Source organism: Chamaea fasciata, unplaced genomic scaffold (genome assembly GCF_029207755.1).
Source record: "Chamaea fasciata isolate MVZ Bird 193981 ecotype frontalis unplaced genomic scaffold, bChaFas1.0.hap1 SCAF_17, whole genome shotgun sequence".
NCBI lineage: Eukaryota > Metazoa > Chordata > Aves > Passeriformes > Sylviidae > Chamaea > Chamaea fasciata.
The window spans coordinates 2,357,718-2,384,577 of NW_027094102.1; the positions used below are offsets into that span (position 1 = coordinate 2,357,718).

At 46.2% G+C, this 26,860-nt stretch overlaps 1 protein-coding gene across 1 annotated transcript; it reads right to left on the bottom strand.

Moving 5' to 3' along the window:
- Nucleotides 1-18,458: 18,458 nt before the first annotated feature.
- CBLN4 (cerebellin 4 precursor) lies at nucleotides 18,459-26,057 on the bottom strand. The gene is made up of 3 exons (XM_066198790.1): nucleotides 24,962-26,057; nucleotides 23,390-23,506; nucleotides 18,459-20,928 (listed from the first exon to the last, which is right to left on the bottom strand). Exons 1-3 carry the CDS (start codon nucleotides 25,226-25,228, stop codon nucleotides 20,731-20,733), a joined length of 582 nt encoding a protein of 193 aa, XP_066054887.1. The 5' UTR covers nucleotides 25,229-26,057; the 3' UTR covers nucleotides 18,459-20,730.
- Nucleotides 26,058-26,860: the final 803 nt, after the last annotated feature.

Here is a 26,860-nt window from a genome sequence, read left to right on the forward strand (position 1 = left end):
AATTTCTGAAATCGTCCAGATATTTTTTGCTCTTGTCTTAGTCTGCCAGACAACCTTCAAAAAATGGTGGGGGAAAAAAAAAAAAAAACCCACACCAAAAAAAAAACTACAAAAAAGAACCCAAACAAAACCCTCCAAAATCTGTTTGATTTAAGGAATTCGTAATTTTTCCTGATTTACCTCTGAAGTGTCACATTTCTTAGACAGACCTGAAGTGGAATAATGCTCTGATCTTTTTTGGATCAAAAGCTCAGGTTTGCTTTTTTTATGTGAAGCCTCAGAGGAAAAAGTCAAAGTTCTGGTCTGGAAACCATGGCCACTTCCTCCCTTCAAACTCTATTTTTAATCCACAGCCACCCTTAATATAAAAGACCAAAAAAAAAAAAATCGAGGGCTGGGTGTTTTTATGGAGGATTTGGAGCTTTCCCAGCTCAGTCCAAACTCCTGGGCAGAAAAGAGGGAGCAGCCCCAGGGAATTCCTGCCCTGACCCTGCTGAATCCATGGGACGTGTTCATGACCCAGGTCATTCCCTGGGTCTCTGTCATGGGGTGCAATCAGCAATTTGGGAAAGTTCAATCCCCAGCTTTTTTCTCAGTTGAATATCAATATTTGCATTATTTCATTCTGGTCTGAGTTAAGTTCTCTTCCCACGCCGAGAGGGACAAAGTCCTGACGCTGTTTTACACCACAACAGCACAGACTCCGAGATTCAGAAGGCTGAAAATGACTCCTTGATTTTTGGGATGTGTCTCCCTTTTATACTGTTCTACACAGACCAATCCGATTGGTGACACGAAGACAAAGCTCTTCACTCACATTGGTCAGAGCAGAGGGACATCAAGAAGAATTCCCTCCTAGGAAAAGGAATGAAAACATTGGTACAGTTGCAAAAAAATTTCTCCTGTTTACAGAAAATTCCCTGGGAAAAGAATTTCAGAAAACCGAAACACCTCAGGAACAAAACCAGGGCTCCAAGGTCCCAGAATGGCCCCTTGAAGGTTCAGTCTTTTCCCAGCTTTTTAAGGGAAGAGCTGCTCCTCTCTCAGTTTCCAAGCAGGAAAATCAGGAGCAGGCTGACACTTCCAGAGAATTGGATGGTGACTGTGAATGAATTTCTATTCCCTTTAATGAGGCAGAGGAAAATTGTCTGACAACTTTTTTTTTTTTTTTTTTCCCTGAGACAGAAATTTCCACTTAGTGTAATACCTTATTTCCTTCCCGAGGAACGTCTCCCATAGAATTCCCAGTTAGTTTGTAATTGTTTTCTTTTATCTCTGTGACTAATGAAACGCCCGAGATAAAGGGCCGTGCTGAGAGGCAAATGGGGATATTTGGAGGTTTTTGCTATGTCCCAAGTTTTATATATTCAAAGTGGAAATTAAATTAGGCTTCAGTCCCCTGGAAATTTATGTCTTGGCCCTTGTTATACTTCATATATTTAATTAAAATGATAATATATTGGGCTGCGGTTGTAAAATTATTTTCAAGGAAAGCCATCTCTTCTGGGGCCTTATTTGGGTGGTGAATTAAAAGATGTGGAGATGCAGAAAGAATAACAAGGTCTGCTGGGAGAACGCTCACAGGCGATTGGCGGGAGTTTATTTACACCTCTAGGAAATCCAGATTAAAACGTCTCCCCAAATTAGGCTCTGTTGGAATTGCTGCACCAGCATTGGAACAGAAGAATTTCCTGCTGTTTTCCCCTTGTTTAGCTGCTGCAATTACAGCCCCAGAACTCTGCCCGGGCTTCCATAAATCCCAGAGCACCACACTGATGTGTCTATTTCCTTTCCCTTTCGGTGAAGCCAGAGGAAAACTGACTTTTCCAAGACACTGGGATTGCAGTGACTCGTGCTGACCACCTCCAGTTTTCTCTCCTTGTAAACTCTGCTTAGTGTTACAAAAACAATTCCAGGGCAGATTGTAGGTGCCACACGTCTCCTCTGACCTTTAAATCAAATTTAGCGTTTCGCTCCCTAGCAGGCCACCAAGGAAAACTTGGCAGCTGAATAAAGTGGACATTTTAGGCAATAAATCCGAGCATTGAGGAGAAAAGGGATCAGAGCTCTGCCTTTTCATGAAAATTACCAAACAGGAGCTTCTGAAATTTGGCTGGAATAAAAACTTGGATTGTCAGGAGTGAATTCTCCTGCCCTAAATAATAAATAATAAATCATTGCTCTGCCTGCATGGCATGGCCCAGTCACCCCAGCTGAGATCAGTTAATTCCTGTGTTCATTTATTGTCTATTAGCAAAAAGAAAAAAAAAAATCCATTGTTTCAACAGAAATATCAGTAGAGATGTAAGAAATGACATTTCTTTTTTTCCTTCTGTTTTCTGCATGCTTGAAAAGGGGAGACTTGCAGCAAAGAGCAGGAAAATCTGCAATTGGGAGGGAAGGGGATTCAGCAGGGGAAAGGACAAGGACTTACACCCTTCATTTTAGTGGGAGCTGGGAAAGAGAAAAAAAAAAGCAGAAAATAAATTTAAAAAATAAACCAACCAAAAGCACTTTATTTCATACAGAAAAATACAAGTTTTCTGTCAACCTTGCAAATAGGAGAAAAAGGCTTAGGTTCTTTCTTTTGGACATAATTCATGGAGTAATAACAGATGAATATGCTCCCAAAGTCAAGATACATTATTTCAGATTGGTCCTGCATTTAAATATGAGACGAGCTGGCGTTTTGTCATGTCAGCTAATGGAACTGCTGGGGAGAATCTGAGGATGAAAAATAGACAATTAAATGGTTCCTTGGAAAACAAAGGAGGGATTTGCATATCTCCTCATAACGATGAGTTCGCAGTTCTTCCCTTCCAGGGCTCCCACAAAGTGTAAATCTGTCACAAAGTGGAAAATCTGTCAGGTCTGGGATCCAGAGCTCCTCGGGATCCTGGGGAAAGAGCTCTTGGTGCTCCTGCTGTCACCTGCAAGGATGTCCCAGGCTGGGAAATGCTGAGAAAGGAACAGAAAACAAAACCAGAAACACTGAAAATAGTACCAGATAACAAAACTATTCCCTTTCATGATGCCAGAGCTGTAATTCCATCAGATATTCGGCTTGAGAAGACGGAGTGACTAGAATGGGTGCTGCTAAAAGCTCAGGATTCATTGCCCGGGGCATTCGCGGCCATTGTAACACATCCCTGTGCCTTTAAAAAAAAGGGATTTGTGGCATTTGGAAGGTTGGGACAACTCCAAACCTCCCAAACGCCAGAGTCCATCCTGGGCAGCCAGAAGGGATGGAATTTATGGGGATTTATGCCAGAGGGGAGGTTTAAAGGGAATCACTAAAGAAAAACCTCATTTGCAGGGCACAGTATTGCACTGGGGTATCCCAAACCATGGAGCCAAACCCAGCGTCTGCCCAGGACAAACAGGAACGGGACAAGAGACAGCCATGAGCGTTAAAAGTGCTCATTTATTTGTATCTTTGAATTCTTCCCACACGGACACGGCACCACAGGATCTGTCCCAACATCCAAAATGCCACAAATCCCCTTTTTTTTAGGCACAGGGATGTGTTACAATTACCACAAGAGCCCCGGGCAGTGAATCCTGAGCTTTTAGCAGCACCCATTCTAGTCACTCCCTCTTCTCAAGCCGACTATCTGATGGAATTACAGCCAGAGCTGTAATTGATGAAAGGGAATGGTTTTGTTATCTGGTACTATTTTCAGTGTTTCTGGCTTTGTTATCTGTTCCTTTCTCAGCGTTTCCCAGCCCGGGGCGTCTTTGCAGGTGACAGCAGGAGCACCAAGAGCTCTTTCCCCGGGAAGCCGAGGAGCTCTGGATGCCAGACCTGACAGATTTACTCTTTGTGGGAGGAATTTCTCCATGGAAGGGGTGCTCAGGAATTGTAACTGCCCGGGGAGGTTTGGATCTCCATCCCTGAAGTTGTCCAAGGAATTCCTGGAGGTGGCACTGAGTGCTCTGGGCTAGGGACAGGGTGAGGATGGTCTGGGAGGGCTTTTCCAGCCTCAGGGATCCCACTAGCACCTGTAGGCTGGTGCAGCAGCTCCCCAGGGCTCTCCCAGCAGGAGCCAAAGCTGGGAATGAGGAGCAGATCCCAGGCTGTGCCCCCTGAACCGTTCACCTCGACAGAAGGGATTTACTGACACTTTTATCCCGGGACACCAAAATCTCCTGGCTTCTGTGGCGGCAGCAGCGAGACCTGAGCTGCTTTTCCATCCAGATTCTGGATTTTCTGTGTCTCCCCTCAGTTTGCCTTGCTAATCTCTCCTGGTTTCCTAGGCAATGAAAAGGGAATAATACACAAAGGGCAGCAGATTCTCGTTTCCTTTGTGTTCTGCGGTAATGGAATTGTCTCCACTGGCGATGGGAGAAGGAATGGAGAGAAATGGAAAAGGTACAGAAGTCAGCAGCAGTGATAGCCAGGAAACAGAACTTTTGTCACGTTTTTGTTGATTGAAACTGAAATTTTGTAGCTTGGAACTGAAAACGACCAACCACAAAACCGAAACGGGCAGAATATCATCGGCAACTAGAATTTGTCAGGTCGTGGCAGAGTTGGCTCTTTTTTGGGGGGTGCATTTGAGAAGTGCCTGTCACAGCTGGAATTACTGTAGCCCGAGAGAAACTAGAGATTGGTCACGTTTATTTCCAGAATCGTTGCTTTGGGCTGGTGCTGTTCTAAAAACCCTTCTGTGTGTGGACTGCTTGGATTGACTGTTTGATGTATTAGGGGGTGAGACCCTGGGTTGTTCCTGTGGATCTCTCAGTGAAGCCCGGGATATTCCCGACAGCAGAGATTTATTGGACTGGCAGCTACAGCAAGGTGCCAAAAGTTGATCTATGGAAGAGCCACAGCCGTAAAACCTCAGAGCTCCATGAAGGCCTCGTGGTTTGCTCAGAGTCACAGAGAGAGCAAATATTCCAGCCAGGAAACAGCGCCAGGCGCCTCAATCATTCCCCTGAGCTCCTCCATCACCATCCTCCCAGAGGGGAAAAGGAAACCCCACAAACATTCATCAATATCTCCCAGATTTCACTGTTAAATTTACAGAAACAAACCTCTGCTGGTCTAAACCAGATGAGCACAGGGGAGCTTCATAAAAACTGGAATATGTGGGGGTTTTTTTTGCTGCTGACATTTGCTAAAGGATTGTTCAGCTCTCCTAACGGCTTTTACGGCACAAAATGGAAAAGCTCATTCTGCTGAAAATGCTTGAGTGTTGTACTGAGTCAGGTAACTACTACAAATTCCTCCACTGCCTGTTATACCTTTGAATCTCCAAGGAATTCTCTGGCTTTCCAGGCAGGATCCCATTTTGTATTCCAGGCAGCACAAACTCCTGCAAAGACACACAAACCCTGGGGGTAGCCTGAGGGATATTTTCACTCATTTTCAGCCTGGCTCCCTAAGGAAACCCTCCTGTTTTGAGGGTGGGTGGGAAGTTTATGCAAACACACCTGTCCTTCCAGTGCTGCCTGCTCACAATTTCCATTGTTTGATTCCGGTTTTCCCAAACGAGTGAGGAAAGCTGGGAGTTTATCAGACACTGGAGGATCTGCACCGGCCAGCAGAACTAAGAACGCTTCCAGATCCAAAAATGCTGAGAGAGCTTCACCAGGGGTGTGAAAACCTCTCAAAAATCCACGTGGGGGAATTTGTGACCTGGGAGAAAACAGCTTGGGAAGTCTAAATGCGGCAGGGATCAGTCAGGAGAGGGCAGGAGTGATTCCTCAGCCAGGGGATCTGGGAATTGCTCAGAGATGGGACCAGCAGGGTTGGAGGGAAGGAAGGATGGTGGATTTTAATCCTGGGCATTCAGAAATTGCTGTTGATGGGGAGTTAGGAGAGGTTTGTCTGGGCTAGGAAACCTCGCAAGATATCAAAATCCACCAACAGAGCCAACCCAGGAGCTGGAGAATTCCTGCAGAGGCTGGCAGAGGCAGGTGACAGGAAGCCACGGCAGAATCCAGGCAGAATCAGTTAATCAGGCAGCACAAATCCATAGAATTGGAATTTATTCATTCTCCTGCTCACAACCTGCCGGTTTTCCTGCTTTTCTCCTGTTCAGGCTGGATTTAAAGAGCTTCTCATGACAGACAAAAACACAACCTCCCTAGCCCAGATTCAGAGCACACCGCAAATCCTTTGAGGTCAGAATTTTGTTTGGCTCTTGTAAATTGCATCTTTTATATAAATGTGTATAAATATATCTCCTGAGCTGAGAAATGTATCATATTTCTCCATCTTATTCCCTGCAGGAGGAGTTTGGATCCCAGTTCCTGGTGCCTGTTCCCAGCCAGGGCTGTTCCATTGCCAGCCCAGTGTGCAAACTTCCCTCCTGGCTTTGGGAAAGGCAGAAAATGCAGGTTTTGCTGACAGGAAGACTTTGGGAATTAGCGCAGGTAAAAGCTGAGCTCCAGAGGCTGCTCTGGGTGTTGCTGTGAGCCTGGGCACCTGCTCAGAGCTAATAACCGCTGAAACCAAGGGCACAAAGGAGTTTCAGGGTGAATTTTGGAGTTCCTTAAAGCTTTGATGCTGCAAATATCCCCTCTGAAGTGAATAGGAATGCTCCTGGAGAAAACACCAATTCAGCGGGGATGAGGGAATGAGGACCCATCCCAAGGAGCTGGGGAAAGGCTGCTCAGGGCAGGGTTTGTATCCAGCACGTAATTTGAAAAATATCAGCGTCCCCACAGTGCCACGGGAGTGCAAATGTTTCAATAGACCCGCTAGAATTGCCGGCAGTTGCAAAAGGCAAAGTTTTCACACAATCAAAACTGCATTTCCTGTTGATTAGCAGCTTTTTTATTCTCTCTCTCTGTGGAGCTGGAAAAGTGAGAAAGGAAATGGGGCTTAGGGCTGATTCACTCGAGCAGAACTTCTGCCGCTCTCTGGTAAATTTGAGTTGGAAATGCAAAGTGGAAGGATCTGTTACAGCTCAGCTTGACTCCAGGGGAGAAAAATATCAGAATGTAGAACCATGATTTCAGAGGGACTGAGTTAATCGCTGAGTAATCCTTTAAGTAATTAAGGATCTGGTAAATTAGAGCTGGATCAGACTCACCTCTGGATGCTGCCCTGTTTGGGGACGTGGCGTAAGCCCTGGATCATTTAAATAAATCTCTGCCAGTCTCAGCTGGCTTTGCCAGCTTTGGAGTGGAGAAAATGCACAAGGAAGGGCTTTGAAACAAAGCAGATTTATATAAATAGGGTTTATAAAAATATCTGTTTGTCAGAAGCTGCTGGGTACAATTTGGATCAGCTCTTGGCTCCTGTGACGCCAGAAATTCTTCCTAAAGATTCAGGACTCAATCCAGAGAGGTTTGAGTCATGGTGAAATCACAGGAGTGATGCAAACATCACTCACAGAATCTTCACTCCTGTGTCCCTGTGCCTCACGCCAGCTTGGCCCTAATTCCAGTTAGGGACATTCCAATGTGGACATTTCCCTAATTCCTATAGAAATTCTCTTCTCTCTGCTCCTGGATCTCCAGTCTCAGCTGGGCTGCCAGGGCTCCTTAGGCTGGGATGATTTTAGGCTTAGCTTAGGCTGGTTTTCTGAATCAGAAAAGCTCTCACTGCCTCACGTCCTCTGGAACGTGCTGTGCCCACTCAAGTCATTAATTACAAAATTAAAAGAATCCCATAAAAATGGTGTTTGACATCGCAGGTGGGGCTCAGCTGATAGAGGCCGACTGGGCCCTGGGAAAGGCCCACTGCAAAAAGGAGATGCTGTTAATTCCCTTCCCTTGGAAAAGGTACGAGCCAGCCCAAATTCCCCATCATTCCAGCAGGTAATAAAGCTGCATTTTAATAGAAGGAACTAATAGTGGGTGACATTTTTACAGACATGACAGACGATCTGGCTCTGTGCTCTGCATATTTTTGGTAGAGGAGGAGGGTAAAACCTTTGATTTGAGGCACTAAATCAGTTATGAGGGAGCAATAAACTCCTGGCTGGGGCTTTAAAAATATTTGTGCTTTAAAAACGCCTCCTGCGAGGGCTACAGAAACAACTGGATGGGATCAGGCAGGAAATGCTGCCTCTCCGCCCCAGCAGGGTTTGCTTCTCTCTCCCTTTAGCAGCCCAGTGGAACAGGAGCAGATTTGAGTTCTGGTGGTTCATAAAAGGCTCGGTCTGGTGCTCCCAGGGGTGTGACAACTTCTGACAGGAAAATCCACGGTGCAAACCAGCAATAAAGCACATTTCACACGGGGAGGGAACTCCATCCCATGATCCTGGAGACAGGGAATCACAGCGGCGGCCCTGGCAGGGAAATAATAAAATGTCATTTCCTATCCCTACATAAAAAATCCTGTAGCTCAACTTGTCTTTTGAGTGAAACAAAAGCAAAAAAAAACCAAAAACCCCCAAAACCCCCCAAAAAAACAAAAACCAACAACAAAAAAACCCCAAAATAAAACCCCAACAAAACTTTTAGAGGTTATTAAGTTTGCATTTTTTCCCCCAAACCCACTGATGATGATGAAAACCCTTTCAGGTGCCCAGTTCTGGGCTGACCTTGAGGAGGAACAGCTCTGGGGGATGAGAATTTTCCTTGCAGGGGCTGTGGCAGCAGCAGCAGCAGCACTGACACGTCCAGGGCTGTTGAGAACGGAGTCTGAAACTCCATTTATTCCTGTCTCTGCCTGATCTGAGCTCCATTCTGGGAGCTGGTGCTTGGTGACTTGTCAGAGAACACAGAAAGGATTCTCCTGGAAGGAGCTCGCTCAGCTTGGCAGGCTGGGGCTGAGCTGCATCCAATGTTTTGTCTGGGAATGAATTTCCTCCCGTGGCAATTGATGGTTCCAGATGCGCCAAAGGTTCCTGAGATCGACATTTTTATTCTCTTCTGGCGCTTTTATTCTCTTCTGGCAGGGTCTGGACTGGTTCACGCTGACCACGTTGATGATTTCAAGCGTGCAGAGCTTTGAGCAGAAGTGCAGCTGAAAGTTTTGTGTGTAATTGGGGCTTGCATGGTTTGGATGAATAAATTCATTACTGCACCACCTTTTCAGCCAGAAGAGTGTAATTAAAATAGGCAAACTGCTGAATTCCTTTGGTTTGAAAGCATCCAGAGAACACTCCAAACTTCTCTTTTCAAAGAGAAAAAATTCTTCCTTAAAGCAGTTTTCATTCTCTATGATCAACTTTTGGAAAAGAAAAAAAACCTCCAAATACTTTCACCACAAAAGGTTACTCTCTCATTAAAATGGTGAGAAAACGGGAGTATTTTTAACAAATGCTGAAAAAGAAAGTTCTGCTCTCGTATGAACTATATTTAATCTCACCTCTCGTTCCCAAATAGAGACAGATTGCCTGAAGGGATGGGCTGGCTCTGCTCCAGGGGAGTTATTGCAGTTTCTGTCACTTCCCACCTTCCAAAAGATTCATCCATGAAAATACAGCAGCATTCCAGAAATCATTAAAAACCGAGAGACATTTCTGGCCCTGCCTCCCAAACCATTGTAGTCAGGGCAGCTCCAGCTCTGATTCCAGGAGATTTCTGTGTTTAGGTGATGATTTCCAGCCCTTGATGTGTTTATTCTGCTCCGTGTAAGCACTGATGTGCCTCAGGAATTCCTCGTTTTTATAAAAATAAACCAGTTTTGGTCGTGAAAGAGAAGAAGCCTAACCCCTCATGGGATGTAATAAACATCAGAAAAATGGATTGGTTGGCCAGTAAAGCAGACTTTGCTTGGATGCTGCTTTATTTATTTGCATCTTTGTGATACGGATCTCTCCATCCTCCAGCTCTGAAGAAAGATGATTTAATTCTCTCTGTCTCTCTCCTTCTCCCTGTCCCTCCTGCACACTCTCAGTACCACCCCAATCCCTCACATCCCATTAGAGGCTCATTTTATTCATTTTATTTATAATTAAGCAGAGATGCAGTCGTGTGTTGTTGCTTTTGAAGGATACTCTCAGCCCTTTTGGAGATTTTTAAGCAGGGTGCGTTGAGGTTAATTACCAAATCATTTACAGTATAAAACACTCTCGCAGGTACTTTGATCTGCGCTAATTGTGGCACCGAACAAAACAAATAAGAGTTTGCTTACATCGCAGCGACGTGAGCGTGAACAAAGTCTTTTTGTGGGATTTCTGGTGTCCTTTTTCTCTGTCCTTGGCTTCAGGGCCTCGTGCAGGGGCTGGTCCAGAGGAGCGGAGCCTCTCCATATCCATTTTGTAATGATTTTCCTTCCTTAACACAATTCAGATGTCAAATGTGGAGCAGCTGACTTCTACTGCATTAGAGGATATCAAACACTGTGCTGTGGAGGCAATAAATACTAACAGGGTTTGATGGGATGGAAACGTGATTTTGAGGGGCTCGGGACAGAGTGGAAGGACAGGAAGTCAAAAGTGAGAGAAACTCCTGAGCAAGGAGATCTTCCTCTTTCCTGGGGCCTTTCCTACTCTTTTCCAGGTCCAAAACCATCTGTTCCCGGGTCTCCAGGTGGCAAAAAAAAAATCCGTGTGGCTTCACTGAATTCCTAAAAAAATGGGCAGAACATTGCAAATGAGAGCAGGCAGGGTTGACTGTGGGAAGCAAGAAATATATAAAATGTATTTCACATTAAAGATCAAAACCTCCTCGTTCTTGAGTATTTAGCCAAAATTGTGAAACAAAGGGTGATTTATTGAGAAGAGACCTTAACAAACCAGGCAGTCACTTCATCTTTGAAATTCTGTTGTAGCATCCAGTGTGGAACTGGGCAATCTTTATATTTAAGGGGAAATCAATATCATTGATTCCACAAAATAAAAGCTGCTCCATACAAAACTGTTATAAAATCTGGCTGCTGGGAAAAAAAAAATACAGAGTTTTTAAATCAAAATGATGGAAAACAGGATGAGTTTCCTCCAGCCAGACACGATGATGAAAATGCACCATGAGAAGCATTTATTTGATCAGAATAAATCTGCCAGGAGTTTGGGAAAGCTCCTTTTGTCCTTGTTTCTTTCTGATGCAAACACTCCCTGCAGCAAAGCAATTTGCTGAGGGCTTTTATTTAAGTGTAACATTTGCATGGATTTCTTTTTTTCTTTTTTTTTTTTGACCCCACTCTTCCACAGGATGCTCAGAGCAGCCAGTGAAATCAGTGTCAAAATCCTGATCCCAGCCAAAAATCCAGTTTGGGACAAATGTGGAAGGCTCAGATTTAACTCTGGGAGCTCCATCCAGCATCTCTCCCACCCCACACCTTTCCCAGGGGAAGGAAATCCAGCTGTGCCAGAACTAAAGGGACATTTTTCAGTTTCAGCAGCACCATTCCGCCCCAATACTGAATTACTTTAGCCCTGGTTTTGTGCCTGAGGTGTTTTGGTTTTCTGAAATTCTTTTCTCAGGGAATTTCCTGTAAACAACAGAAATGTTTTTGTAACTGTACCTTTGTTTTCATTCCTTTCCCTAGGAGGGACTTCTTCTTGATGTCCCTCTGCTCTGACCAATGCGATTGAAGAGGTTTCGCCTTTGTTTCACCAATCAGATTGGTCTGTGTAGAACAGTATAAAAGGGAGACACATCCCAAAAATCAAGGAGTCATTTTCAGCCTTCTGAATCTCAGAGTCTGTGCTGTTGTGGTGTAAAACAGCATCAAATTTCTGCTTTAATAGTTTGATCAGTCTTGTATAAAGCCACGTTGGGTAATTAAACTGGCATCGAGATCACCCATGGAAATGTACAAGGGTTTATTTAAAGGCACAGAATAAAGTAAATTATGACTCAGGCTGCCACAAACCCGAATTTTCTATGCAAAGCAGCCGCTCCTAAATTTCTTTAAGGAGGTTCTTTGTTAAAGCCACACAGTTCCTTAAGAGAAAAAAAAACAAACAAACAAACAAACAAAAAAACCCAAACCTGTCTGTCAGAGATACTTCAATTATCTGTATTTTACACTGGTTTTCTTCTGGAAATAATAGTAAAGAAGGTGCTCAGGATGCTTTTATCTGAAGCAATAGACCTCTAGGATGTTCAAGTGTAATTAATTGCATTGCTTAAAAGTGAGGGCTTCCAGCAGAATATACAAGCCTTGACATTTTTGTTATGCATAAACTCGATTAGGCTCATGCCAGAATTAAGCAGGAGGATTAGATTTTCATTCCATTCTTAAATTCCCATTAAAAAAAAAAAAACTAAAATAAGGGAAGCTTCCAACAAAAGCTACACTTGAGTAAAAAGTGATGACACATTCCCAGACTGAGGGATGTGGGGATTGAGATCGGCGTGTCATAAATACGTTTCTTTCAAGTTTGTCAGTTGTTAATTGACATTTGAAAAAAAAAAAAAAAGAAAAGACATTTTTAAGGCTCTAAAAGCAAGCCAGGATTTGCAAAGAAACAACAGCACGGCCTTCTTTTCCAACACAGTCAAATCAACTCCATTTGCTGCTGAGTTAAAAAGCGATCAAAGGTTGGTAGGGATGGTCCCAGCCCAGCAGGATTTTCATGGGGTTTCAGGGAATTTCACCCCAAAAGCTCCTCTGGGGCTCGGGAGGCCATGTTTTTAAGGCTGTTAATTTGATTTCTGTTGTCTACAGCTTTGCAAAGTTGTAAACGGAAAATCCCAGAGTGGTTTGGATTGGAAGATTAAAGCTTAAAGATCATCTCGTTCCACCCCCTGCCACCTTCCACTGTGCCAGGTTGTCCCAAACCCCATCCAGCCTGGCCTTGGACACATCCAGCATTTATTGAATGTGCAGAAACTGGAACAGGAATGAACCCAGCTGAAGTCCCAGCATGAAATGTGTATGATTTTCTCCCTCCATCTTTGCAGAAGCAATTCCATTTTGCATTTGGACGTGACTTTTAGTGTAATCTCAGGGGTGAATTAGGAGTCTCTGTGTTCAGTCCAGCTCCTCCACCCCTGGAAATCTGAAATTCAAGACTTGCAGCTTAGAGCTCTCTTCGCACATCACTCTGCAATTTGTATAATTTTCTGGAGGAAGTTTCCCATATCGGGGCAGAACTTTTCATTTTGAGGATTTGTTAGCTCCACAGATCATCTGTTGAGTCAGTTCTGGCCAGACCAATGCAATAAAGCAAAAATTCTCTTACTTTTGTGTGCTCACGGTCATATTCAACAAAAAAACCAAAGCAGTAGCAGATGTTCTTGTCACCTCACACACTCGCTTTAACTTGCTGCATTTGCAATCCCAGACTCTCAGTCAGTTCTGCTCCAGAAATCCCCCAAGGCTGGCAGATCCACTGCCCAGGGTGAATGTGTTGAGTTCAATGTGAGATGTATTCTATTCCCAGCTGTTGAAACCCATTGAAGAGATGTTTTCCTTATCCCATAACTCCACAGGGGAGTGGGTGTGTGTCCTTCTGTCAGTGGCCCAGCTGTTAAACCAGCTGGGGCTGTGCTCTTTATCCCTTCCAGGACCCATCCTCCCTCCAGGGCCTATCTGCTGTTCATGGGCCATCGAGGCTCACTGCAGGGCTGAGACAATCCCATCATCCCATGGGGAGAGGCTCCACCCAGGGGGAGGAGCCCAGCATTCCCACCTGGATCACACCTGGCATTCAGAACACCAGCACAGCCTGTTTGCTCTGGATTCCCAGAGGAAAACCAGACCCATCCCAGCACCACTGGATCCTTCTCCGGGATCATTGCACGGGAAGGGAAGGGAAGGGAAGGGAAGGGAAGGGAAGGGAAGGGAAGGGAAGGGAAGGGAAGGGAAGGGAAGGGAAGGGAAGGGAAGGGAAGGGAAGGGAAGGGAAGGGAAGGGAAGGGAAGGGAAGGGAAGGGAAGGGAAGGGAAGGGAAGGGAAGGGAAGGGAAGGGAAGGGAAGGGAAGGGAAGGGAAGGGAAGGGAAGGGAAGGGAAGGGAAGGGAAGGGAAGGGAAGGGAAGGGAAGGGAAGGGAAGGGAAGGGAAGGGAAGGGAAGGGAAGGGAAGGGAAGGGAAGGGAAGGGAAGGGAAGGGAAGGGAAGGGAAGGGTGAAAATTAAATCACTTCTGATTTTAGCTCTGGATGTGTGCTCCATTGCCTGCTGGATCCTGTCCTGCTTTTGTGTGTGCTGATTATGTAAAGATCCCCTCAAAATCTGACTCACACTTATAAATAGATTTTGGGATCTGTTTAGAGTCTGTTTTTCCTGCAGGAGGAAGATGGTGATCGTCAGGCATTTCTCTTGGTGTCTCTCTCACCATTCAGAGGACATCAATAATGGCCACATTTTTCAAGCTCATTTAAGTGCGATTTGGTTTGTCATCAGTTTATATCTCACTCTGAAATTCGATCAGTCTTTATTCAGCTTCAGAACGTGCTAAATTGTTCAGATATTTTAAAACTCTTCTTCCTTAAGGCTTCTGAGTGAATTTCTACATTTATTTAATAAAGCAGCCAGAATTTACTACACCAGTGCTGGTAAGCACTTTTTACTCTCCTCAAGATAGATTAGAGTTGACTGTAGACTTTTTTTTTTTTTTTTTTGCTACAGCTGCACAAGTTTACAAGTCACAATTGAATTACCAAGCTGAGGAAAAGAAAGATTATTCCTGTGGGTGCAATGCGGGCTGCAGACTTGTTTTCTTTTAAAAAAGGGTTTAAAGAATTAGCAATAAATGTTATCAGCTGCAGCTAGAAAATGATGCTGACTTATTACTTTGTGGGGACCCTCCGGGGCATCATGAAAAACAAATTCCTTAGCTGAGCTTTCTAGAAAAAAACCCAACCTTGCCCTTTTGAGCACCTTAAACCCAGATTTACTACAGAGGACAAAACTCAGCTCGTAGGCACCCCTGGCTTGCCCCTGAAGTTGCGCAACCTGCCATGCAGAAAGAGTTATTGATTTATTTCCTCTTTAAACAGTGTGCTCCTGTCGCGACTTTCTGAACGATGTTTTCCCAAGTTTTGCAGGTGCTGTTGCACGTCAGGCTTTGCTCTTTTATTCCTGCATCTAAAAAAAAAAAATTAAATATTGTGAGCCATCACCTTTTTTTCTCCATAAAATGTGTTTGCTGCTCTGCTGAGCAGCCTTTCCCTGTAAACCCTCAGATCAGGGAAATCTCTCATCTCAGGGTGAGTTCCTTTCCCTGTAAACCCTCAGATCGGGGAAATCTCTCATCTCAGGGTGAGTTCCTTTCCCTGTAATCACTCAGATCAGGGAAATCTCTCATCTCAGGGTGAGTTCCTGACAAATCATCAGAGTTTCGAGGTGCTCACAGTTGTCATCTTGGGCTGCTGTCATTACTGCAAGCCTCATTTAAGTCTGAGCCAGGACTGACACCTACAAGCACAGAAAAGCCTTTTCCACCAGGTGTATGTGCAGAATATCTAATCCAGCCTCTGAAAACCCAGGGATTTGGGCTGCAGCCTGCAAGTCAGGCTTTTAAGCTCAGCACATTTCCTGTTCCTGACACTGTGATGTGATCAGAGCTGTGAACCCTCAGCTGTCTCTCAGAGACCTGAAGAAAAGCTCTTCCTTCCCTGCTCTTTCAGGGAAATAATTCCTGTACAAAAAGGAGCTGACAGTTGAATCCTGCCCACTGAATCAGTGTTTGCAGCAGAATGAGCCCAGACTATCTCACTTAACCACTATTGAATTCGAGGGAACAAAGATAGATGGGCTTGGAGTTATCTCCCCCAGAAACCTTTATTATTTTTTGTAGAAATCCATTTAAACACTCCACAGAAAGTAAAACACTCGATGCTGGCGGTGAATTCATTTCTTACACAGCCCCTGATGTTCCTTAGCGCTCCTGTGCTTTAGGTATTCATTCTTCAAATGTTTTCATTACTTGGCTTTCTAGAAATGAGCCAGGGTTTTATTTCTCTGAAAGAAATGAGGGATGAGGTGTCCTTAAAGAGATCTGCAGCTCGGGTTATCTCCTGTTCTGGCTGGAAATTTGGATGCTTTAGGAAACCAGTTAGGGGGATGAAAGTAATGATTGTGGGAAAACATTTGCTTTATGTTAAAAAAAAAGAAGAAAGAAAGAAATGAAAGAGATTTGGAAATATTACTAAAAAATATCTGAACAAACTTACAAAACTGTAATTTTTTTCCTAGAGTAAATTCTGGTGACAAAAAAAAAAAAAAAAAAAAAAAAAAAAACAAAAAAAAAACCCACAATACTTTGGAGCACGCCTCAGCTCACAGCTCACATAAACAAACTCCTCCAGCCACTTCCCCATTATTCCCATCATCAATTTTATAACAGGCACTGATTTTATCATCAGTCTTTATATTAATTCCCCTTAGGGTAGGAAAGGGCTTTTATTCCCCTCCCCATTCCCAACCAGCACCAGATAAATAACTTCAGCTGAGTGTCTCAGACAATTTTCTTTTCTCTAAGGAGCCTTTTCTGCCTGGACAGCAAGAGCACAAAAAAAAAAAAATGTTGTTGTGGCATGTGCCAGCCAATAAATTCTGTCCCTGGGCACCTTCATTTATTCCCATTGAGTAATCTGGGTGATGCTATCTTTACAAGACAAAGGGTTTGAATATTTTAAAAAGCTCTTACAATACAAAGGGCAACACGAATTGTTGAGGTATAAAAATGTCCCCAGCTCAGAACCCCCTATAAAAGGAGGAGAACATAAAGGAGGAGAACGTTTTTTCCTGTTTCCTTCAGCCCATATTTCATATTAATGGCTCAGCTCCTTGGTGTGGTTATGGCACAGAGCTCCTTGCATTTATTTCTCCTCTCTAAAAGCTGCTTGTAGAAATTCTCTGTGTGCAGGTGTGTTCCTCTGGGGACCTCAGCAAAGACCTGGCAGCTGATTGGGGAATTCTTCAGGAATTTCAAACTCTTCCACTGCATTCATCTTTCCAGGAATGGTATTTAGATATAATATGGAAGGGGAAAACACAGCAGAATTCCACTTAGTCCAGAACCACCCTTTGCATTTAAAAAAATGTGTTTTTAAAATGTCCTGTCTCAAGAAAAGGATTGATCCAGCAAACTGAACGGGACCAGGATTGGATGTGTTGGCACCTGGGAGTCACTTCCCAAACCCTTTCCCCATTTTCTCAGCCAGAAAAAGGCCCAAGTGATGGAATTAACCCTCATAAAATGTTCAGACACTGCTAGAAAACGGTGTGACATAAACCACATATAAAGCCTGGTTAAAAAATAAAAAAGGGGGATCTGTTTTCCTTCTCTGTGTCTCACAGTTGGTTTTTCCTTTTTATGTAGAGGCAAAAGAGCTTGTGAAAATTTCAAAGCTCCCTCGGTGCCTTTTCAAAAATACTTTTGCCACCAAGTCCTTTTGAACAGGATTTCTGGGGGGCTCTGCAGTTTTTTGGCCTGTGCAGCCCAAATTCTTCACAGCACAGAGGATTCAAGAGACAGAGCGGATTTCTACACTGGATGAACAGAGGTGAGCAGGGAGACCTGGCTCTATCAACAGCATTTACATCACTGAGGAGTGAAAAAAGGAAAACAGGGAGGGGTTTCCCTCTTAGATCCACGAAAAAATAGGGATAAAAGATGGATAAACCAGATAAAAAAGTAACAATCCTGATGTCGTTCACTAAGAAATCACCGATAACAAAATCAATCGGTTATTTTTAGGAAGCAACTTCTTTCTTTTGTCCTCATCACACGTGGCTGAAAAGTTTTCTTGCACCTTCGTGAGGTGCAAAGTTCCCTGCAGAGTGGGTGAAGGATGTGGGTACAGATCCTGTGGGAGGGATTCTGCCCTCCCCAAAAGCCCCGGGCTGCTGGAATTGGAGAGGATCACAAAGTCGGCTCTCACCTTTGCTGTGCAGCTCAAAGCAGGGTTTAAGTTCTTTGAAAACAATCAAACCTCTCATCTTAAATGCCCTTTGAAAAGGGAAGTGTCTCCTGAGCTGTTTCTTCTCCGCAGGAAAATGCTGTGGCAGGACATGGGAAGGCAGAAGGAATTGTATTTTATTTTATTTTATTTTATTTTATTTTATTTTATTTTATTTTATTTTATTTTATTTTATTCATTTAGAATTTTTGTTTCCAGCTCACCTTCTCTGTTGTGGGAGCAGCTCCTGCTGACACCGCTGAGGTGGGACGACACAACAAAAATGAGGGCAAGATCTGGCAGCTCCAGTTGTGTCTAAACCCCACAGTTTGTTCTTATTTAAATGTTTAAATGTGACCTGCCTGTCCCCAGTGGCCACCTCTGAGTGCTCAGTGTGGTGGTGACAGCAACTCCACTTAAACCTTTCCTTTAACCAGCGGAAGAATTAATTGCTAATTCTGTTTTTAGAAGCTTTTCCATCAAAATGTTTCCCTTCACTGAATGACTTTCCAGCCTCTCCAGCTCAAGTCTAAATAATCATTAATGACTCTGAAGAAATCAGAAATGTTTTGCTGAGGGGCAGCCAAAGCAATACTGAGATAGCTCAGGGTTATTGCTGGGTGCTAAAGCAGCCTGTGAAGATCAAAAGTTCACAAATTAAAGAAGTTGGATGCATTTGATCATTTGGAAATTATACTGACACCTTTAATGCCATTTTTCCTCTGTCTCAGTAGCAACATTTCTTTTACATCACAGACATATCCATGGGCAAGGGGAGATGGCAGATTTTACCAATTTCATACAAAATACCGATGCTCCCATCCGAAATAGACTCTTAGGACAAGTAACCTCTTTATAACATCATGCAAACTATGATCTGCAATTCCAGGCAGTTTAGATATACACACATTTATATACACACATTTTGGGGGGTACAGCAGTGACACGTTTTGATTGGGCATCAAAACTCTGTAAGATTTTTCAGCAACGTGGATCGTTCACCTTCCTGCCAGGTCCTTCCGCTTCTTCCCCAAGTGCAGTGGCCAGTCCAGGAAATAAACTGTGAGTAAAAAAAAAATCACCTCCTATCTGACTTACAGGAGTGCAAAGTACCCACCTATCCTCCTGGAACAGCCCAAAAAAATCCTGCGTGGTGGGTGAGGAAAAATCAGGAATTTGAGCACAAAGCTCTGCCACCAATTCCCTGATGTTTTTACCAGGAGCACCAACCAGATTTCCAATCAGTGAAATACCAACAGGACACGCTGCAGTGGGCCAGCAAGGGAAGGAATTGGAAACAGATCCCGAAAGCAGCAAATCCCAGCCCAAAGCGGCTTTTAGGGCAGCTCCCAGGTTGCTGCAGATGCTTCCACCCACAAACATTTTCAAGTACACAGAGATTTGTTTTTAATTCAGAACCACATCCTTCATGATATGCAAGGCACAAAGATCCATCAATTCCGTGTGTTTGGGGCATGAGGGATGAAGGTTTCCTTAGCAGCTCATGTGAAAATAATTTTATTGAGTGTTCAGGCTGATGGTGCTGGAGTTTGATGCTGATGGCAGAACATAAAGCAGAGGTTTCATCCAAAATCCTTTGGAATCAATGTGATTCTTAACACCAACTTCAGTGAGGCCAGGATTTCTGCCTAAATTTTACTTTTAAATAAAATGCATAGGTTATTTCTAGATCACTCTGATTACCTCCTGACGAACTCATGGCAGATTTTCTGCCTCCCAGGATATTTTCTGGGAGTCCCAAAAGCTTCCATTTTGCATATAATAATTATACTCACTAAAAAAATAGTATGAAGCGAACTCCCAAAATCCAAAGGTCAAAAATTCAGCTGACTCATGTTAATCTTTATTATGGAACAATGAGATAATAAATAAGTTTATGGATTCACACGACCTGTACAAAAATGCTGGGAAGCTTCTGTACCGAATTAGGTACCAGTTATTTGGGTTTCATATTTCTGAAACAAATGATCTAAAACTTTATACACCTGTGGAGTTAAGGCAAAACCAGATCAGACCTTTAACACAACAGAAGGGTTGGAAAATGCACAGAAACACAAACAAGGGGGATCTCATCTCCAGCTGACGAAGAGGAAGGAATCCCTCAGGAGCTGAATGTAGGTGTAATTGTCAATCAAGTTAATTCAAACTGAAGAACAAGTGTGAGGTGTCCCGCAGGGCAAAGCTGATCAGCAGAGTGGTGCCTCAGTGACCTCCTTTAGCCCTGAATGGTTATAATCGGTTATAAGAAGTTATAATTATCATAGTTATATTCTGCTTTTCCTTTTGGGAATCAGCAGGTGGAAAAGAGGAACCCCTTCCCTCTCCAAGCAAAACACATCCATGACCCCTGACGCTGGCAGAGGCTGGACCTGATTGTGACTGAGCTTAAATATTTGGGTGAACCATCCAACACACACAAAACAGGCAGAGGAGGACTCAAGTCAGCCCCTTAGCAATGGGAATGACCTCTCAAAGACAATGGGATGGAGCATGGAGCGCAGGCCCAGGACAGAAACATGAGCAATATTTCAATACACAGGTCTTTGGCAGCAACACACACTAACTCCTGCTTGAAGTCTGAACTCAAAGTCTCCTCCGTGACAGACTTGGTGCCAGTCTTTCCACAGTTAGAGAAAATCCACTTCTTCCACGAATCCCGTAAGTCCAGGGAATGAAATTGGGATAAATCTCGCAGGCAGCTTCAGACTGTAACCTTAAGCTTTGATATTTATTGCCTGCTTTTAGTCCCAGCCCAAAGATACCGTGTTTGAGCACACAAAATTCTGCCGAACTTCTTGAGTGGTTCAGATGGGGCCAAAATCCACGGAGAGAATCCAAAAAACCACCCACGAGAAAGCAACAAAGAACCATGCCGTGGGTTGACACAGCCTGGTTTTCAGTTGAAGAGGGAACACAAGCCATCGCTCCCGTGAGGACAAAAATGATCTGCGTGTGACAGAGGCGAGGACGAGCCCACGCCCGGGTGAGCGTTCACGGGAAAATCGACTTTACAGGGGGAAGACCAGGAAGCCAGAGAACGTGGAGTACTGCCATCCACCCACCAGATTTCCCTTCTCCAGCTTCAGGTAAACCTTGTCCTCCTTGTCCAGGTACAGCAGGACCCCGTTGGTGGCGGCCTCACGGGTGACATCCTTGTCCCCAGCGAAAGCAGAGATCACTGGCTTCCCGTTCAGCATCAAATTCACCTGCAAGAGAGCCCCTGAGAAGCTCTAATTGACTGCAAAACATCGAGAGCTACCCCTGAATATTAACCACAGTCCAATCTTCAGTGCTTTTGGGGTTGTTTCAAGCTAATAATGACATTTATTTGGCACAAGCACGTGGATGTTCGTGAGCTGGACCTGCAGCTGAGTGAGGCATCACTTCAGTTGGTATCACTTTGCTTATCTCAAGGGTTATTTAGTCACACAGGAGGAAAAATAAAATATTTTCAAGAAATTTGGGCACCCAGAGATGTTACAGGAGGTGTCAGAAGCACCACAGCGGGCTGGGAGCTGCTTACACTTCACTGGGGACAAAATGTGTGTCCCTCTCAGTACTGATGGCAGCTCAGCTCTGAAGTTCAGAGCAGATTTTTAGCTTTATAAACTGACTCTGCTCTTCCTATAAAACACTTCTGCAAGGCAGCGCAGCCTGTGCTCCAAGAGCAGCATCTCTAAATAAATGTGGGCAGGGCCTGGGGGAATGGGCAGATCCAGGCATTTTTCATTTCCCCCATGGAAAGCCACCAGCTTTGCTGTTCCTCCTCTCCAAGCAGCCCTAATGCAGCCCCAGGGGGTGAATTATGGGATGCTTACCCACACGCACTGTGCTGGCCTGGCATGTGGTCCCGGTGATTTTAATGGGAGCCGCCACAGAATAAATCCGTGCACAGCAAGAGGCTGGGATTTATTTGGGATTCACCTATCTGGGAAATCCACTAAATCAGGTGTCTCCAGGGAACCAGCTGCAGTTCTAACGATGTTTAATGGCTCTAACAGATGTTTTGGGGGCAGAGGAACATCCCTTGTGTGGGAATTCCGCAGGTGATTTAGTGGGGCTGGATGTGGCTGAGGCTCAAATCAGTTGGATCCACTGCAGGGGTTTCTGCTCCTGCTCCTCCCCATTTACCTCGCAGAAAAAGGGCAGCAAAGGCTTTGCTCATTGCTTGGCTTGGGTTCCTCACTCTCTCTCTTCCCTCAGGTTCCCCTGGAGTCATCTGACAGGAATTTAATCACAGCTGAGATGATCTCACACTGACTCTTCCAAAACGGAGCCGAGCAAACCCATCCATCACTTCAGGATCTCTGATCCGTAAAAGGTTTCAGGCCACAGGTTGGAACCTTCCCTGCCAGGGACCCCAAACTCCCAGGACAGAGCTCCTGCTTTGTGAAATGGACTTCCAGAACCCAAGGCTTGGCATCTTGCTTGGTAGAGGTTAACCCTAAATCCCTAAATAACCCTAAATCCCCAAATAAATAACCCTAAATCCACAGAAGTGGCTGACATACTGTTGTTCAACCTTCAGCGTGCAAGAGAGTGTAAAGAACACTCTTTGAGCACATCAAACAGATTATAAGCTGTATATTATTGTAACAGAGATTTTTCTGTGAGGTCAATGTTTCATTTAAGGCTTTGCCATTGACCTGGTTGGAATTAGGATTTTGCACTGTAAACTGAAGGGGAATTCCAGCAGAGATGGGAGCGTGGCTTTCACCAGCTCTCTGCCATCTCCACTTTTCCCAGGAGCTTCTCCAGCAACCCGGAGAAATGCCTGACCCCTCCTCCTGCAGAAATCCACCTCAGCTCAGCCTGGCAGACTAAAAACCACCTCCAGGAGCAGGAGAGGGCGGGGGAAAGCATCAGACACCTCCGTGAACCTGGAGGTCCCGTGGGTGGAAACCAGGGAAGCCACAGATGTTCCTCCAGCCCTGGAAAGCCAGGAGAGGCCACAGTGTGACCTGGCAGGGAGATGAAGGAATTACACCAAGGAATTTGCTGTTGGCTCAGCAAGGGGATGTTCAGGAATTTAAAGGCTTTTTTTTCCCTCTTGTATTTAATTAGGCAACTCCATTGTTATTAAGCTACAGAAGGAAGCGCAGAATTATCCTATTTCTCTAACACATCACACAGTTTTCATACATTACATGATGAAAAAAAAGAAGTTTAAATTGCTGTAAAGGTTCCCTAGAAGACATTGCGATAGGGATATAACCAACCTTGGTCCTCAGCACACTGAGGGCATAACCAGGCACCGGATGCCAGGGCACAAATTGTTCCCAAATTCTCAGATCTGGCACCCAGAACTCCTGTTCTCCACACAGGGGGTTTAACCTGTGGCCAGACACGACTCTTCAGCAGCACTGAAGTGAAATTCAGAGCTCTCTTTTACCCTTGGGTCATTCATTCTGTTGAATGCTTTATGTCACCCCAGATATTCCTGGCGTGGAAGTGAAGTTGTGGTGATTTATCTGAGGTAAGGATCCTGCCTTGTTCCCGTTCACTTGAAATTAATGGATTCTACTGCTAGGAAGTCAACAGCACAGGCTGCTGTAAATTAAACTGTTTTTTCCTGAAAATCATGTTCAGTGCTCCCGAGCTCAGTCAATATTCTATCCGAAATGAGCAATTTAAATAAAGGTTTTGCAATCATACTCATCAACATACCTGAATTGTTTGGCTCTGGTAGACCTTAATGACGTGAAAATTGAAGCTGTAAATCCCTTTCCGTGGTGCTACGAAGACAGACTCCAACGTGAAAAAATTGCCCACGTTCACAAGGATCTACAAGGAGAAAAAGTACAGCATGGGGATCAGTGCAGAAGAAAAAGACAGATTATTGACTTTAGAAACCGTTCACCTGTGGGAAAAATTTAATCTGCATTTAAGATGGTTTATTCATTTTCACCCAATTACTTTGGAATAACCCATGAAATGGGTATTTAGCTGTATTTGTAGGACAACTTTACTACAGATGAACTAAGATGGGAATTACGTCTCACTTTGCTACTGTACCATACCCTCAAGTCTTTTCTTCCATAGACGTTTTTCAAAACAGGCATTTTTGTTCATCATTCCCCCAAAATGACAAGGAAACACCAGTTCTGGGGGTGGCTTTTGGCTGAAAAGCAATGGGAAGAAAACACCAATTTTGGCTTTTGGCTGACAAGGAATGGGAAGAAAACACCAATTCTGGCTTTTGGCTGACAAGCAATGGGAAGAAAACACCAGTTTTGGCTTTTGTCTGAAAAGCAATGGCCAAGCCAGCACTGCCTTCCCCAAGAGCCAGGTGTGAGCAAGGACTACCGGAACAACAGGAGTCATTCATTCCCAGTTCCCAGCCAGACTGCGTTACTGGAGCACACCCCAGCAAAACCTGGGAGCCTTCAGCTGCTTTTACGAGCACCGATAATAATTTGGGTTTAATTAAACAGAGAAAAGTGACAGAGGGGAATATACCACATGAGTGCATCACCCACGTGCTACATACCCTCTGTAATGACTGCACTTTGCTCTCTTTCCACCTAATTATGCTTTATTTCTAATTGATACTTCCAGGCTCCTCTGTGCCAGGCACAGCCCTGGGAAGCCTCTGGGACTGCCCCTGTTTTTAGGGTGATTTACAGTTTTAGGGTAATTTACAGTGCCAGCACTAAGCTGTGTGGCACATCTGGCCCCAGCTGTTCCCACAGGTTACTGCTGGCCACAGCAGGGTGTGAGAAGAAGGAGAACCATCGGTGTCGGGGACTTTGGGCTCGCCCCAGGACGGGAGCTGGGATTAAAACGTGTGTTGGTATCTGCACATTGATCTCTGTGCTGAGCTGAGCGGAGCTGGACCGTGAATTGTGCTGGGAAAGGTAAAAGGCTTTTCCCTTGAAATTCTCTCATTTTCCCCTCTCACGAGCTGCACAAACCGCCTAAACCCTCCCCAGGCTGCACCTGAGATCCCCCTGTGCCCCTCGGCGCGATGTCACCCCGCCGGTGCCACCAAGCGCTGCTGCCCCGGCACCTCCCGGGCTCTGTCCCCGCTTCTCCGCGGGGCCGCACCTGCGGAGGGGCCGGTGCCGTACCGGGGGGACAAACGGGGACCCTCTGCAGCCCCCCGGGCTCGGCCGTCCCTTCCCTGCCCCTCCTCCTCGGCGCGGATTCCCAACTTTCCGCCGGGATGCAGGGAAAGGACCCAGCGGCACCTGTTGCCGCGCGGGGGATGCGCGGGGGATGCGCGGGGGCCGCGCTCACCTGGTCGAAGTAGATGATGCGCGTCTTGTTGCTCATCTCGGAGGGCTCGTGGTTGGTGCTCCGCACGGCCGAGAAGGCCACCTTGGAGTTGGCCGCCCGCACGGAGATGCCCAGCGGCGAGGAGGACGAGCCCTTGGCGTCGGGGGCCGGGTTGGAGTCGCAGACCACCAGGCACTTGCCCTCCAGCACGATGGGCTCCGTGTCGTTCTGCGCGGCGGCCACGCGGCCGCCCAGCGCCAGGGCCAGCAGCAGCAGCCGCCAGCCCATGGTCCGCACCCGCGGCCGCTCCGCGCCCCGCTCCGGCCACCGCGGGAGCTCCGCGCACCCTCCGGACCCTCCCCGGTACGGGACAATTCCTCCGGGAAAATGATACAAATGGCAGAGTGATGAGAGTCCTAAGCCGCGAGTGTTGGATTTCGGATTTCTGGGCTGAGCACGCCGAGTCCTAATTCACAATTCCCTCCTGAGATTTCGGTAAAAGTCGCATTCGAATGCAGAACGGAACTGCGCTCTCCGCCGGCTCCTGCCCGAGCTCTGCTCTGCTCTGCTCTCCTCCTCCCACCGCCACCACTTTGTGCCGTCGTCGTCTTCTTTTTTTTTTTTTTTTCCTTTTCTTTTCTTTTCTTTCTCTCTGTCCCCGGCTCCTCTTTAAATCCCGCCGCACAAAGCCGCCCGGCGGAACCCGCGCTGCCCACAGCGCCCTTCCCTCCCCTCTCTCCACATCAAAAAAGAGCGTGAGAAAAAGGGAGGCGGGGGGCGAAAAAAGCCCTCAGGTGAATGAATTATTGCTGAGAGACACGAACGAGAGGAGAAATGAACCCGTTTGGCGCTGCCATGAGCGCCGACGATTCCAGCTGGAGATCCGGGATGCAGGAGCGGAGAGCCGGGAGCTTCCCCCGGAGCTGCCAGATGCTGTCTGTGGTAGCAGCGGCAGCAGCTGCACACTCCCCTCTCTCTGTCTGTGTCTCTCTCTCCCCGCCACAAATCCCCGCTCCGCAGCTCTTATGTCACAGCCAACCTGCCCAGTTCTCACCTAGCGCCGTCTGCTCGGGGTTTCGCTGCCAAAAACCCTCCCCTCGGCATCGCCCCCCGCTCGCACACACTCCCCGTCCTCCCCGGCCACTCCTGCAGCGGCTGCACAGCCCGAGGGAAAGCGCCAGAGCAGCGCAGCATCCCCAAATTCAGCAGCAGCAGGAGGAGGAGGAGGAGGAGGAGGAGGGTGGGGAAGAGCTGCAGCCCCCTGAAGGCAGCACCTGAACCTGCCGGGGGCTCACCGGGCACGGAGCTCCCGGGCAGGTGTTGGCAGCTGGGATTGGGGCAGGACAACCCCAGGAGGGAACAGCTTTCCCCAAAACCCCGGGCAGGTGTTGGCAGCTGGGATTGGGGCAGGACAACCCCAGGAGGGAACAGCTTTCCCCAAAACCCCGGGCAGGTGTTGGCAGCTGGGATTGGGGCAGGACACCCCAGGAGGGAACAGCTTTCCCAAAACCCCGGGCAGGTGTTGGCAGCTGGGACTGGGGCAGGACAACCCCAGGAGGAAACAGCTTTCCCCAAAACCCCGGGCAGGTGTTGGCAGCTGGGACTGGGGCAGGACAACCCCAGGAGGAAACAGCTTTCCCCAAAACCCCGGGCAGGTGTTGGCAGCTCGGATTGGGGCAGGACAACCCCAGGAGGGAACAGCTTTCCCCAAAACCCCGGGCAGGTGTTGGCAGCTCGGATTGGGGCAGGACACCCCAGGAGGGAACAGCTTTCCCCAAAACCCCGGGCAGGTGTTGGCAGCTGGGATTGGGGCAGGACAACCCCAGGAGGGAACAGCTTTCCCCAAAACCCCGGGCAGGTGTTGGCAGCTCGGATTGGGGCAGGACACCCCAGGAGGGAACAGCTTTCCCAAAACCCCGG